This window comes from Platalea leucorodia (assembly GCF_965183815.1).
Source record: "Platalea leucorodia genome assembly, chromosome: 1".
NCBI lineage: Eukaryota > Metazoa > Chordata > Aves > Pelecaniformes > Threskiornithidae > Platalea > Platalea leucorodia.
In genome coordinates, this window is record NC_138823.1 from 71,955,219 (window position 1) to 71,967,531 (window position 12,313).

Sequence of the window (12,313 nt, forward strand, 5' to 3'; positions counted from 1 at the left end):
TTTCTATAAAGCCTTGCTATTGTTAAAAGTATCTGAAATGGAAACGATGGGGAAAGTGGGTTTTTTAAGCCATTTTTAATCTTTGTGTTTACACCTTAACTGCAAAGTTAACAGGAGCAGCCCCTACTCTTTTTCCCTCACTTCTGCAGAGCTCATGCGTAACAGGTTGCCGTGGGCCAGGGCGTCCCAAGTGCATGCTGCCTCTCATCTCTTCCCTCTCCCTCTGAGTTGGTAACATTCATCCTTCACCGACGCCTTGCTCGGATCAGTGTTTTCTTTTAACCTTCTCTAATTCTGTCTTCAGAGGCAGTTCTCTAGTTTACCATAGATCTTGATTTACAGCATGAGACAGAAAGTGGTACACATAGGAATTGCTCATGTCTTGAAATACTTCAGCTCTTCTGAACAGAATCTGAAGCACAGATTCTGACTGATTTATGGTGTTATAGCTTATTGAAGCTGATGTAATACCAAGAGTGGTTAATTCTTTCTGAAGAACACTACCTACAGTCTTTAGAAGGAAGCAAAAACTAGAATAAATTACTTGATAATATTCATATTTTCTACCTTAGATTTCTGTACCAGTCTTCTTTTTAGTAGATCTTCACACTGAACTTGCAATTTATTAAAATACCTATCCTGTGCTTACAAAATTACACATGTTCAGTCTTTATCCACCACACTATCTTATTACTCATCACCTCCGTGACTTAGAGAGCACACAATATTTTAGGCGCAGTGGATTTCAGAAGCTCATAGGAATGAGCAATATAATGACAACCTGCCAAAAGTTAATTTATGCCAGCCAACACTGCAGGACATTCTGCTTATAAAAACACTTGTGCTGTCTTACAGAGGTTATTGCTGAGTGTGCCACAGCAATGGCTGTACTTGAAGAAATACTAGCATCTCACTTTGATTGAACAAACCCTTGAGAAGTGAGACTGGGACTGTCACATCATTGCTCAAACCCACGTGTTGAGAGTGTGCAGCATTGTGGCAAAGTAGCCATTTTTACTCTCAGTTTCCCCTTTCACTATCTGTGAAATGTTATGTGTGTTCACACATCTCACTGTCTCACAAACCTCGCCAATGAACTTCAAGAGATCTGGGCCTACCACATCCAGGCAGAAAAGATGGCCACATGCGGGAAAGTTTGTCAGCAGGTCACCCTTCGGGCCTCACAAGAGCAGTGAGCGATGTAAAGCAGAGTTAATGCTTGTGCAGAGTTAATGTGACATTGGGGGAGGGTAGATAAGAATGGCAGTAAAAAATTAAAGAATACAGGGGTTCCCAAAATGTTTAGCTAAGGGTCTCTCTTCTGGTGTTAATGTAGATATTTATTAAAACAACATTTGCCTATTTAAAAAGCTTGGGACAAGTCCTGATATAATTCAGTTTAGGGTGAGGTCCAAGAATCCTGAGTGCTTTTCAATATTGACTGCATGCTTCCTTATGATTAAGGCATCAAATCAAGGAAATTTCAAAGCAGTTTTTAGAATTCATTGTAGCTGCTGTATTACCTCTGTTTCATGAATGACACTGTTTGTTCCCTCCACAATAGCTATTATTATAATAACATTACCCAGCAGAGACCTAGTCTGAGAATGCAAAACAAACAGCAAAGCATCCTTTCAGGCTATCAGAAAATTATGAATATCAATAAATCAAAAATTTCACTAAGGAAAATATTGTTCTGTTAGTAATAACAGCTAGAGCTTATTTTACCAACTTTCAATATTCCTGAATGCTACAGATACAGAATGGCAAAAGTGAGTGTGTTTTTATCTTCTTCCATCAATAGTCAACATCATGCCTTAGAAATTGTTGTCTGGAAACTTTTCTTTTTCTGTATCGTATTTCTTGGTTTAATTAAATGCACTTGTGGTATGTCCTGCATTGCTGTGATGGGCAAGTTCTGTGGAGCCTTAGAAAGAGTGGGATACAAAGGCTGCACAAGAGCAGACATAGAGCATCCCTACTACTTCATACACAGGCCTGGTTCAGAGACTGTCAGAGAAAAAGAGGGAAGGTGTTCAACCAATATTATCAGGCAGGGAAAACCTGGAATGCAAATCATTATGCTGCCTTGGGCACCAAAGTGTTTCACCAACAAAGAGATTCCAATAATGTTATGTTAAAAGGATTGCTAATGTAAAACTTACAGGTTTTGAAGGTAGAGTCAAACCAATGGGTACTGAAGTGCAAGGTCTGAGCACATGATTACCCATTCTTCTTCACCTAATGCAGGCGTGGTAAGCTTTGAAACAGAACTGATTTATATCCTAGCAAGGCTGTAGATTGGGATCTGTCATCTTAGGAAGAAAAAGAAAGAAGCTGTCTGGGTTTTCAGAATATTTTAAAGGGTTCTTTTGATGCTGAGGGAGAGATTTCCTCCTATAAAAACACATTTGGATTTATCTTTATATTCAGCTTACTTTTGGTGCAAGTTGTTTGTCTCCATTGGTCTGCAGCCCCCCTCAGGCAAAAACAAAAACAAACAACCCACAAAACTGTAGAGCCGTTAGAAAGTCATGAGACCATCAAGTAGTACTGGTGACTGGGTCTTATAGAAAAGTTATTTGAGGGAAGAATTGCACTTAACTGCAGACCTGATGAAAGTATCACAGTCTCTGGCTGAGCAGAAGATGAGAAAGGTTTTCCTCCTACTATGTTAAAGTGATTAGAAAGTTGTTGCTGACTCAAGTAAGTAAATAAATAAGTGTTCACGCAAAGTTAGTGCTGAATTAGTCTCACTGACTTGAAAATATAAGACTTACTGCCCATCTGACATTTTCTAAATCCCCATGACTGTAGCTTTGAGACAAAGAAAGAGTTTTATGCTCTGCCTCGTACTAGCAGTCTAGCTGTTGAGAGTTGAAAATACCAGGAAACAAGCAGTAGTAAAGCTTTCACATGCTGGCTTCAAGGAATTGTGCATAGCAGGCTCCATTAAACAAAGGACAGGGCCACTTTTATAATAAAGCAGAAAACAGGCCTGTATGTTACATTCAGGTTTCTAACAGCTACCAGGAGAATTCATGTGCTTTTATAGTACAAGCTTCTCTTGCATTTAGTCCTTAAGATGACAGAATCATAAGCAGAAGTTGTTCTGCTGGACTGAGAAAAACCTTGGGAGATAAAGCCTTTAGAGGTAAAATGTGAGTATCTCATAAATACGTACTTTCAGGGATGATTCTGTTGTTCTTGCAAAAACCTCTGTGGGCTCATGTCATCCAGCACTCTGGAGATGCGGTTTGAATGCTGCTTCCATGAGGTGTGCAGAACACTCTGCCTTTTTACGAAAGCCTTCCCATTTGTCTTTTATGTTGCTGGTTTTATGGTTTGAAAAGTCATCCTGAAATTATTTCCTCTGTTGAGAGTATGGCTTGGGCTCATGGAAGAAAAAATAGGATGGACAGACAGACACACACACACACCTCCTCCCCCAGCTCAAAAAAGAAATCTCATAAAAATAGCAAATAGTAAATTAAATGTATCTTACCTGGAGCTTATTTGAATTATTAGATAGTTTTGAGTCTGACAAGCGGTTAACTGAAATTGAATTGTACCTGTAATTAAAATAGTTATACTAAAAGTGAGTCAGCCAGCTGGCATGTACAAATTCCCCTCTCTTATACTACTCCCAAGAAATTAAAAAAAAAAAGGCGAAGTATTCCTCATTACGATGTTTGAAAATATAGGAGCTGCTTCTTTCAGAATGTGCTGCTCGTTTTATTCAGAACAAAGACTTCTAACTTCCCTCACTGTGTGAAAACAGAGCTTGAATTAGCTGCTCTAAAGAAGTGGGAGATGGGGCATCAAAGAGCCTTCTGTTCATTAAGATAAACACTGAATATGTGTTTCATGTTTGGGTTTGGTATAACATTCTGAATAGAGGATTAAGCAGTTGCTTCTCACAGTCTTAAACTATTGAGATGGTGTGGGAGAAGGAGGAGAATAAAAGGATTTAAGCTATTATGCAAAGAATTAGTGTTGAGTGAGTAAAAGGTCCCCCTATTACCCATTGAATTTTGCACGGATTTAGTAGTGTTGAGAATGTAACACGGCTCTCCATTTTGGACACACTGAAAGTACACAAATAAGTTGCAAGAGTCCATCTACAGTTTCAACCTGGACATTGATATTGTGAGAGGGACTCTTGCAACTTAATTATGTACTTTCAAACAAAACTATGTACTTTTCAACAAAAAAACATAGTTTCATAACTGAAATTTCCTTTTTATATAATTCTTTTTGTTACATCTTACCTTCAGAAAGAAGCCTGCTCTAATCTATGCATGGCAAGGTATTATTTTTTTGGAAGTACAAATGACATCTGGGGACATAGATTTTTCCCTTCTTGCTCACAAATGCAGTCACCTCAGTTGCTGATAGGGTCATGGTCCACCCCACTTTGTGTTCCCCAAATCAATTGTTATTACATGTGTTTTAGAGATCAAGTCGATTGGACTGTTCATGTGAGTCAGTGTGAATAAGGGGTTTCCAATCTGTCCATGCCTTATGCATTTTCTGTGAGTGTGGATGATGGATGGTTTTATGAATTTGCTGATAAGCCAGTTACGGTGTTTTATGTTGAGTTTTAATGAACTAGATTTGCTAACAGTTATGACCAATATTGGAATGGTATTACATTAGAAGAGCTCCTTTCTGTTGACTCCAAAGAAGTGTTAATATATTCATTTTAATGCTTAAGTTCCATGAGGGGCTCTTATACCCGTAGTTCTGGTTTTAAAAGTAATGTTTAGTTGCTGTTAGCAATCCTGAAAGCTCATTTTCATGTATTTTTGATTTATATTCTGTTTATTTAATCTTTAAGCCATCAATTGTGGCTGCTTAGAAATTACTTTTTTTTTTCATATATTTATTCCTCTAGGCATCTGCTACTCCTCACTCTGGGAGACAGGCAGTAGTGAGATTTGGTTTGACTTAGGACAGCTGTCCTCATAATTTAGGGGAAAAAAAACACCAGGAACGTGTATATTTGAAGAACGTAGGAGACCTACAAGAAGATGAGTGATAAAGGTTTCTTACTAAGTTGATTATATTTTCTTCTCATTATTTGCTCTTCTAGTATTGTATTTATAATATTTCAGGGTTGCACTTTGGGGGCAGGGGGTTGGATCATCATATGAATATTTCGGTTTTGTGTTTGCAGTGTTTTGTTTGAAGCAGGATTGCTAAAAAATAGCAGTGGTTAGAATACATTGTTTTATGTGGTTTTAAGCCAAAGCACTCAAATTTGCAAAGGAGATATATGAAGCTACCATTACCAAGTTCATCCTCAAGAGATGTTCTTTGGGAGAATAACACTAAGTAGGTGACAGACTTCAGTCAGAGACATTCAGTTCTACACATAAAAGAACACCAAAAAAAGCCCAGAAATGAATCTTAATGTACGCTTCTTAGAGGAAGTGAAGGAAGGACTGCAAATGTTTGACAGGAATTACAGGTTCCATGGCTTCATTAGCACATTGACTCACAGGTCCCACATGGTGATCTGTCTTGTTTGGGATTTATTAGAAGGTGGCTGCATCTTGGTTTCACTCCTTGCTGATTGGTTTGCTGAGATTTCAGCTCATCATTTCTCTGCCTCGTTGCTGTCTGTTAGGTAATGCTGAAGAATAATGAATCACATACATAGATCTTTTTCTTATCCAAAGATATATGTGAGTTTGGATTTACTGGAGTAACAGAGAATTTGTTCAGGTAAACCTCAATTTCTGTGGTTTTTTTCACAGCAAGTTAGAAAAATAACTGTATATTTGATTTATGGCTCTCTTTTTCCTTATCTCCAGTATTTAATTTCTCATAATAAGAGAGATAAGAACTGTATTTGAATGCAGATCACAAAGGTTTCTGAGTACAGCCTGAAAACCTTAAGCACCAGAGCTTTCATTCTAGAGGCTTAGTTTCAGTCTCTGCTTTATCTTAATCTCTTTATTCAAAATCTTTTATAGATGTTGACATACGCCTATCTGTCTACAGTTCTTTCAGGAAGAACTAACATTTGAACTACTGAAATCCTGGTTGTTTCAGAGAGGAGATTGTATGCCATGACATGTTTGCCATTTATGTAATGCAAAACCAGGTCTATACTGATTCAAAAGCATTCTATACTGAATACTTATTGGACATCTGTGTATCTCATATTTCTCTGATTAGATAAAATTCCACTGGAAAAATAAAATCTTACTGTATTTTGCATATAGCAAGCAGATAATAAGACAGAGGTAATGCAAATACAAGAAGTTATCGCCAGGCAAGCCAAGCAGTGGATTTACAGTACCATGGTGACAATTGTGCACAGTTTGAATGCACATAGTTTGAACCCTTTTGTAAATGTGAGATAATTTACCCTTCTCTTCCAGATGACTGAACTGTCCCACAGTCTCTATGGATAGGCATGTGCACACATGCAATTCTTATGGAAAAGCTGACACTGTAAATTTATCCGTGGGTTATCCAGTGCACTGGCACTCTGAATTTTCCGTACTGGAACAGTATCAGGTTCCATAACAGTACCCAAATGGAAGTGTTAGATAGGATGGTAGGTCTGAGATCGTGCTAATCTGTCAGCCTGTAGTGTACAAACATACATCAGCAATATAAGTTTAACAGCATCTCCACAGGTTTACTAGAGTACTTTGCCAAGGAGGTTTGTACACAAAAGTACAAGCTTTCTTTGTCAATCTCTTCTGCTCAATAAATTTGCCACTGCAAAAATATATGGCATTCATTGTGGCAACAAATAGTGTGAAAAATGAGGTGCTATTAGGAAGAAGAATTAATTAAATGATCATTTCTGGCTTAATATAAAGTCAAAACACACACATGGGGACAAAGTAATAAGGGGCGTATTAATCCACAGAAATGCAGGCGTTGCCCTTTTGACAGGGAGGTCCTTACATTTCTACCATAGGAAGAAGTAAGTCATTAATGAGATAATCATTTGTGCTGAATGTGTTGCTACACACGTAAATACAGTGAATGGTATTAGATAGACTTCAACTGGTGTAATTTAGACTACTTCAGATTCATTCTGATACAAATTACAAAGAGCATAAATTGTTCTTAATTTTAAAATAATTTTTAGGAACAATTAAATGCAATTCACCTTAATGAAAAAATGCAGTGATAAGGAATAAAATCCATAAAGTGAGAGGGAGTCAGGGCACTTGAGTCCTTCCCAGCACCTTCTCAAGATGAAGTACTGATGATTTTTCCAAGCTGTAAGTCTTCCAGACGGCTTAAGGTATGCTACTTCTTTTATCCCCAAACAGGCAGCTAGGGAAGAGTCTCCAAGTATTCAGAGTTAAGGAACTGGGCATAAAACCAGAGTTCTGTATAGAGAGAAGATAAAATACAGGAATGCAATAAGGTAATAAATACCAATTCAACCATAATATAGAAGATTAGCTTCTTATTTACCTTAGACAGTCTCAGTCAAGCAATGGGTTTTATTTTTGTCACCCCAAATATGAGACTAGATGCAATAATACAAGTCCTTAGATCATGTTAGAGACCAAAGATTTGTTCTGGTTTTTATTTTCTCTTCCTCATATTCGTTTCCTTAGTAGGGAGAGGGAGATAAGGTAAGCACTGGATTTATGCAGGATACAGTACAGATCATTTTGCTTAGCAAAATAAAAATAAATCACAACTACTTTCTGAATATACCACTTTTTCTGTCAGAGCAAACTTCAGATTGCCAGCATTTGCTTCCCAGGGTTTTCTGTGACATCAGACCTAATCACAACCTATTCTGCTACTTAAAAATACGGGACCCTGGCAGCACTGCTTCCACTCTCCAGTCACGGGGCAGCAAAGCAACTGCAGGCTATTGCATTTGGATTTGTCAGAATAAATAATTAAGAGGCTCATCAGCTTCTCACTAATGAACAAGGAAATGTGATTAAGCAACTTTAAAAGAGAATGGCTGAAGACAATATAGAAATGATAGCAGGATGATTGCTGTGAATGAGAGACTAAAATTTCTGAATCAGAGATTTCTTCAACAAGACACAAGGACAGTAGTTTAATCTTCCATTAAAAGATTCCTGCCAATTTGGAAAAGCTCTGAATCAGGAGATGACAGACATCTCAGAAGCTGACAAGGCAGTCACTTCTCCTAAGACAGCTACTTTCTGGCAAATGCTGAGAAATAACTTTTTTTTACTGGTTCAAGGCTCTTAACTTCTACGAAACAATGACTAGGACGTCTCTGACTAGGCAATCTTTTATTCTCAAAGACTCTGAAAATACAAATCGTCTTTCAGACCAAAATGTTCTAGAGATGCTTGCCAAGTTTACTGTGGCTAACATTTAGAAGTTGTACTGATTAGCTTCTGGCAATATTCCTTGAAAGTGCTTTGTGTGCTAGTATCTCATTAAATATCTTATTCCTCTTTATTATTCTTTAGCACCAAAAAATGTACTTCCACCTTATATCTAATCTGTTTCTATGCTTTTACTGTCTGCTCCCCTAGCTTATCTAAAGGAGATAGCACATAATATGGAAACTTGAAGCAAAGTGAAATAACAGAAGTTGCTGTAATTCTTCTGTATGTCAGGAGAAAGATACCGTCTTTTTTCCCTTTACATACATTCATAAATGACACAGTCTTTTTACGAGTAAAGGCACAAAAGTCGACAAGGAGATTACAAGATTTCTGTCCCAAGGTGGTTATATCAGACTGTAGAAGATTCCAGGTTCTCAGATATAAAAATGGTATGCGCAGAAGTGTGAGATTCATAGATACACAATTTAAAAAAAGAAAGCAAAAGATAATGTCAAACATCTTTGTAGTTACAGAAATGCTCATGTACCTCAAATAAGATACTCAACATTACAGAAAATACTCTAGGTCTAAAACCCAGGCAGAAAAATACTGTTCTACTTCAAGAGGCTTTTGAGGAAATTATTCTTTCCTTTTTTTTTCCACATGATGTAGGCCTACCATAGTGCAACACATAGTATGCATAATAGAAACTACTTTGGATTTTCAGCCAAAATTCCAGCAGTCTCCAGTGGAGATTTGATTTGGTTTAAACATGTTGTTAGCCTTCAGGTCTCTCCCTGTGTTTCTTACAATACTTTGAGATTGTATTGTTATCTTCTAATTGTCTTCCATAAAGATACAAATTTATAGGTTTTCAGTTTCTACTTTGAAGGTTACTTGTACTTTTCTTGTTCCACATGATAAATTAGTTTGATTAGGGTTAGGGTTATTCCTTTTCTCTTGCCATATTTATTGTCATACCCAGTTACTTTTCTCCTGTCAGCAGTTTATCCCAGTGAGTATCACAACCTGCTTCTTTGTTTCAGATTACATATGTTCTCCTTTGAATGAAATGGCTGGTTTTGTATCTGACACTTATGTTTTAGCTTCCTGCAGAGAATCAAAATATCCCCAAAGCCATAGGTGCCCATGGTATATCATCCTATGGCATATCCTCTGAGCACAAGAATGAGAAGCCATTTCAATAGGGACATATAACAGAGACACAACCTCCTCTCAGAAAGCAGATGTAGAAGAGGTCTCCATCTGTCAGGAAATCTCTGAAGTCCTCTTTTCCAAACTCCTCAGCTGGGGGGGGGAGCAAAGAAAGGCAACATATTTCCTCTTTATGCTTTTTCCAGGCCAAGTTCTGTGAAAACTTCTCTGCAAAGCTTCTCTGGAGCAAATAGATTGCATGGGTGTAGTCAATGAGGCGTTCACAACATCCTCTTTCTTTTTCTTCTGCAAAAAGAAGAGCAGGCTTGGAAGAATGTTTCTTCACTATTCAAGTAAATTCCCTGTAGACTAACACTTGTATTTTGTAATTTCATTTAGAATTTTATGATTTTTGTTCTATCATCTTAGACATAGCAATTTGCTTTCTGTGCTGTGCGAGGATTGATGCCTCATTCCGATGTTCTCCAGAGCCAGATCTGGAGCAAAACTTGCTTTTCAAATTAATTGTGCCAGAATGTCTTAGTGATATGTATAGGCTGGAACTATCAATGTTGTAATGCACGTGAATCCATTTCAGTGTAACTTTAGATTTCTACAGTAGATTAATTGTAGATAAATCCTTGGTGCAACAGTACTTCTGAAGCTTTTGTATGAGGAAAGAAACTTTTGCAAATTGTATATTCATTTAAATGAACCCAAAACTACCAGTTTTGTGCTAGTTACTTCTCAGCTACACCATTGTGAAAAATCATCTTTTTTTTTATGTGTCCATAAAAATAAGGCATCTGACATGTACATGCACTTTTCTTTTGTAGGTGGAATGGAGAAAATAAAACAGCATACCTTTGCATTAGCTCACTACACCTATACCGTGCTGTCTACCTTAAAATATGCCAATGGGGCTCCTGTCGTACGTATTTACAGTGATACAGATTTCAGCAATCCTGATGTCCAGGGTCCAATCATTAATTTTAACGTGCTCGATGAAAATGGAGAGGTGATCGGCTTTTCACAGGTATGTTTTTCTCTTGCCTTAATTGAGTGTTATGTATATATTTTAAGCATATCGACAATGAGTTCTTTATCCTAAAGGAAATATTTTGTCCATAGTGGTCCCTTCTGAGGTTTTGGGCTTGTTTCTTTGTACTCTATGTAATATATGCTCACCATTTTTAAAGTAGTAGAAAGAGAATCCAATAAATAGTGCTAACACAATGGAAAGTACATAATAGCGAAAGCAAATATCTTACAGATTTAATCCTCTACACATAGGAAATTTGAAAGTGGGCTGTATTAACAGGATGCATTGACTAGGCAGTTTGGTTTCTTGTTGACTTCCTTCTCTAGAGTACTCAAAACTGGGAACTGAAGAGTAAGTCTAGAAAAGCTGATATAAGAGACTGCCTTGGAGCTTTGACATACAAGTGAAATCAGATCTCAAAATATTGCAGTCACCCATGAAAGAGGAGTTCTCTTTTCTCTTCAGTTCTAATAATTACATTCTTGTAATATTCCTGAGGAAGCATTGAATAAAGTTGAATGATCAGTGTAAGGAGTGAGATTCAAGCTCAAAAAATCCTTAAATGCTATCTTTCGCAACAGGTTTCTCTAGTCTTTATCCACCAGGTATGCTGAGTATCTGTAAGATGAAACTTTGTGCAACATTTTTGCCTTCAGTAGAGAAGTAATGGTGTATGACCATAATCGTGTATGACTGTGCACTGTGTAGGCAGTGGGTAATGTAGGGTAACGTAGCTCACTTCCTCATCAGCAGAAGTCAGAAAAAACACAGTGCTCTAGTTTTGCTTAATTCTTCTGTTTTTCATTGGCTTTTGATTGAATAAGCCCACAAGTCAAATTCAAGTGTATGACCTTGATTTTTTTAAAAGCTGTCAATAACTGGCACCGCCTGTCTCAGCAACTACCTCCCTCTGCCAGCAGTAGTGGCAGAGCTGCATTGCTCTTGGAAGCTGATAATTCTGGACCATTAGGGAGAGAGTGGGAGTGCTCCAAAAGGCGTTCCTCAACACTCCTCTGCCAGAGGGGAGAAGAACTAGATAACGAGGCAAATGCAGAGACATGTCTACAAGAATACAAGAGGAGATCCATATATACACAAGGGAGAATAGAAGTGAAGCAGTTACTTTGTAGCCTGTCGATATAGAGTTTTACAATTTTTTTTAAGGCATTTACCACACTGATGAACATAGGATGGGCAAATGTATAGTACTGGAGAAGCTCTTCTTCCCATATGTCTTTTTTTGGACTATGCTACCAAATAGTCTCAAATGTTCGCCACATTTCATTTCAAAGAATTCCACATTTTAGGAGTGAATTAGCCATTTATACAGTCTTGAATATGTGTGGCAATGTTCAGAAAAGACTGAAGATACTAACACAGCTGGGTTGGTAAAACACTCTGCAAACACTCCGATGTTGCTTCTGTCCTTTGGTTAAAACCAAAACCTTTATTTGCACTTCTGATTTTCACAATTTCTTAGTAAAAATGGCTCTTGCTTGTTTCACTTTTTTAAACTCAACTATACCCCCCCAAAAAAAAAATTTATAGTCTTATGTCTCCATTGTGACTGTTTGCTGCAGTGGCTGCTCATAAAAAGCTTCTTTATTGATCTGTATCATCTGGATTGTGCTCTTCACCAGATTCTCATCATTTCTGGCATGAATATGTAGAATGAAGAACTATAAAGTTTTCAAATGCATACCAGTCACATCTGCAGTGCCTGTTAGATTACTTTGTTTAATTAAAATAATGTGCAATTTAATGACTTTTAGAAACTAACAAGCAACAGCGCTATTCTTTCCAAAGCTATAAT

The 12,313-nt window shown here is 37.4% G+C and overlaps 1 protein-coding gene across 1 annotated transcript in view; it reads left to right on the forward strand.

Annotated features, from left to right (window-relative positions):
- MOCOS (molybdenum cofactor sulfurase) overlaps nucleotides 1-12,313 on the forward strand; it is a gene marked incomplete at both ends in the record, with an annotated part of 226,319 nt that overhangs the window by 163,766 nt on the left and 50,240 nt on the right. The window contains one exon of the mRNA XM_082310662.1: nucleotides 10,295-10,494. Coding sequence (XP_082166788.1) covers nucleotides 10,295-10,494 — 200 coding nt within the window. The remainder of the gene's footprint in view (nucleotides 1-10,294; nucleotides 10,495-12,313) is intronic.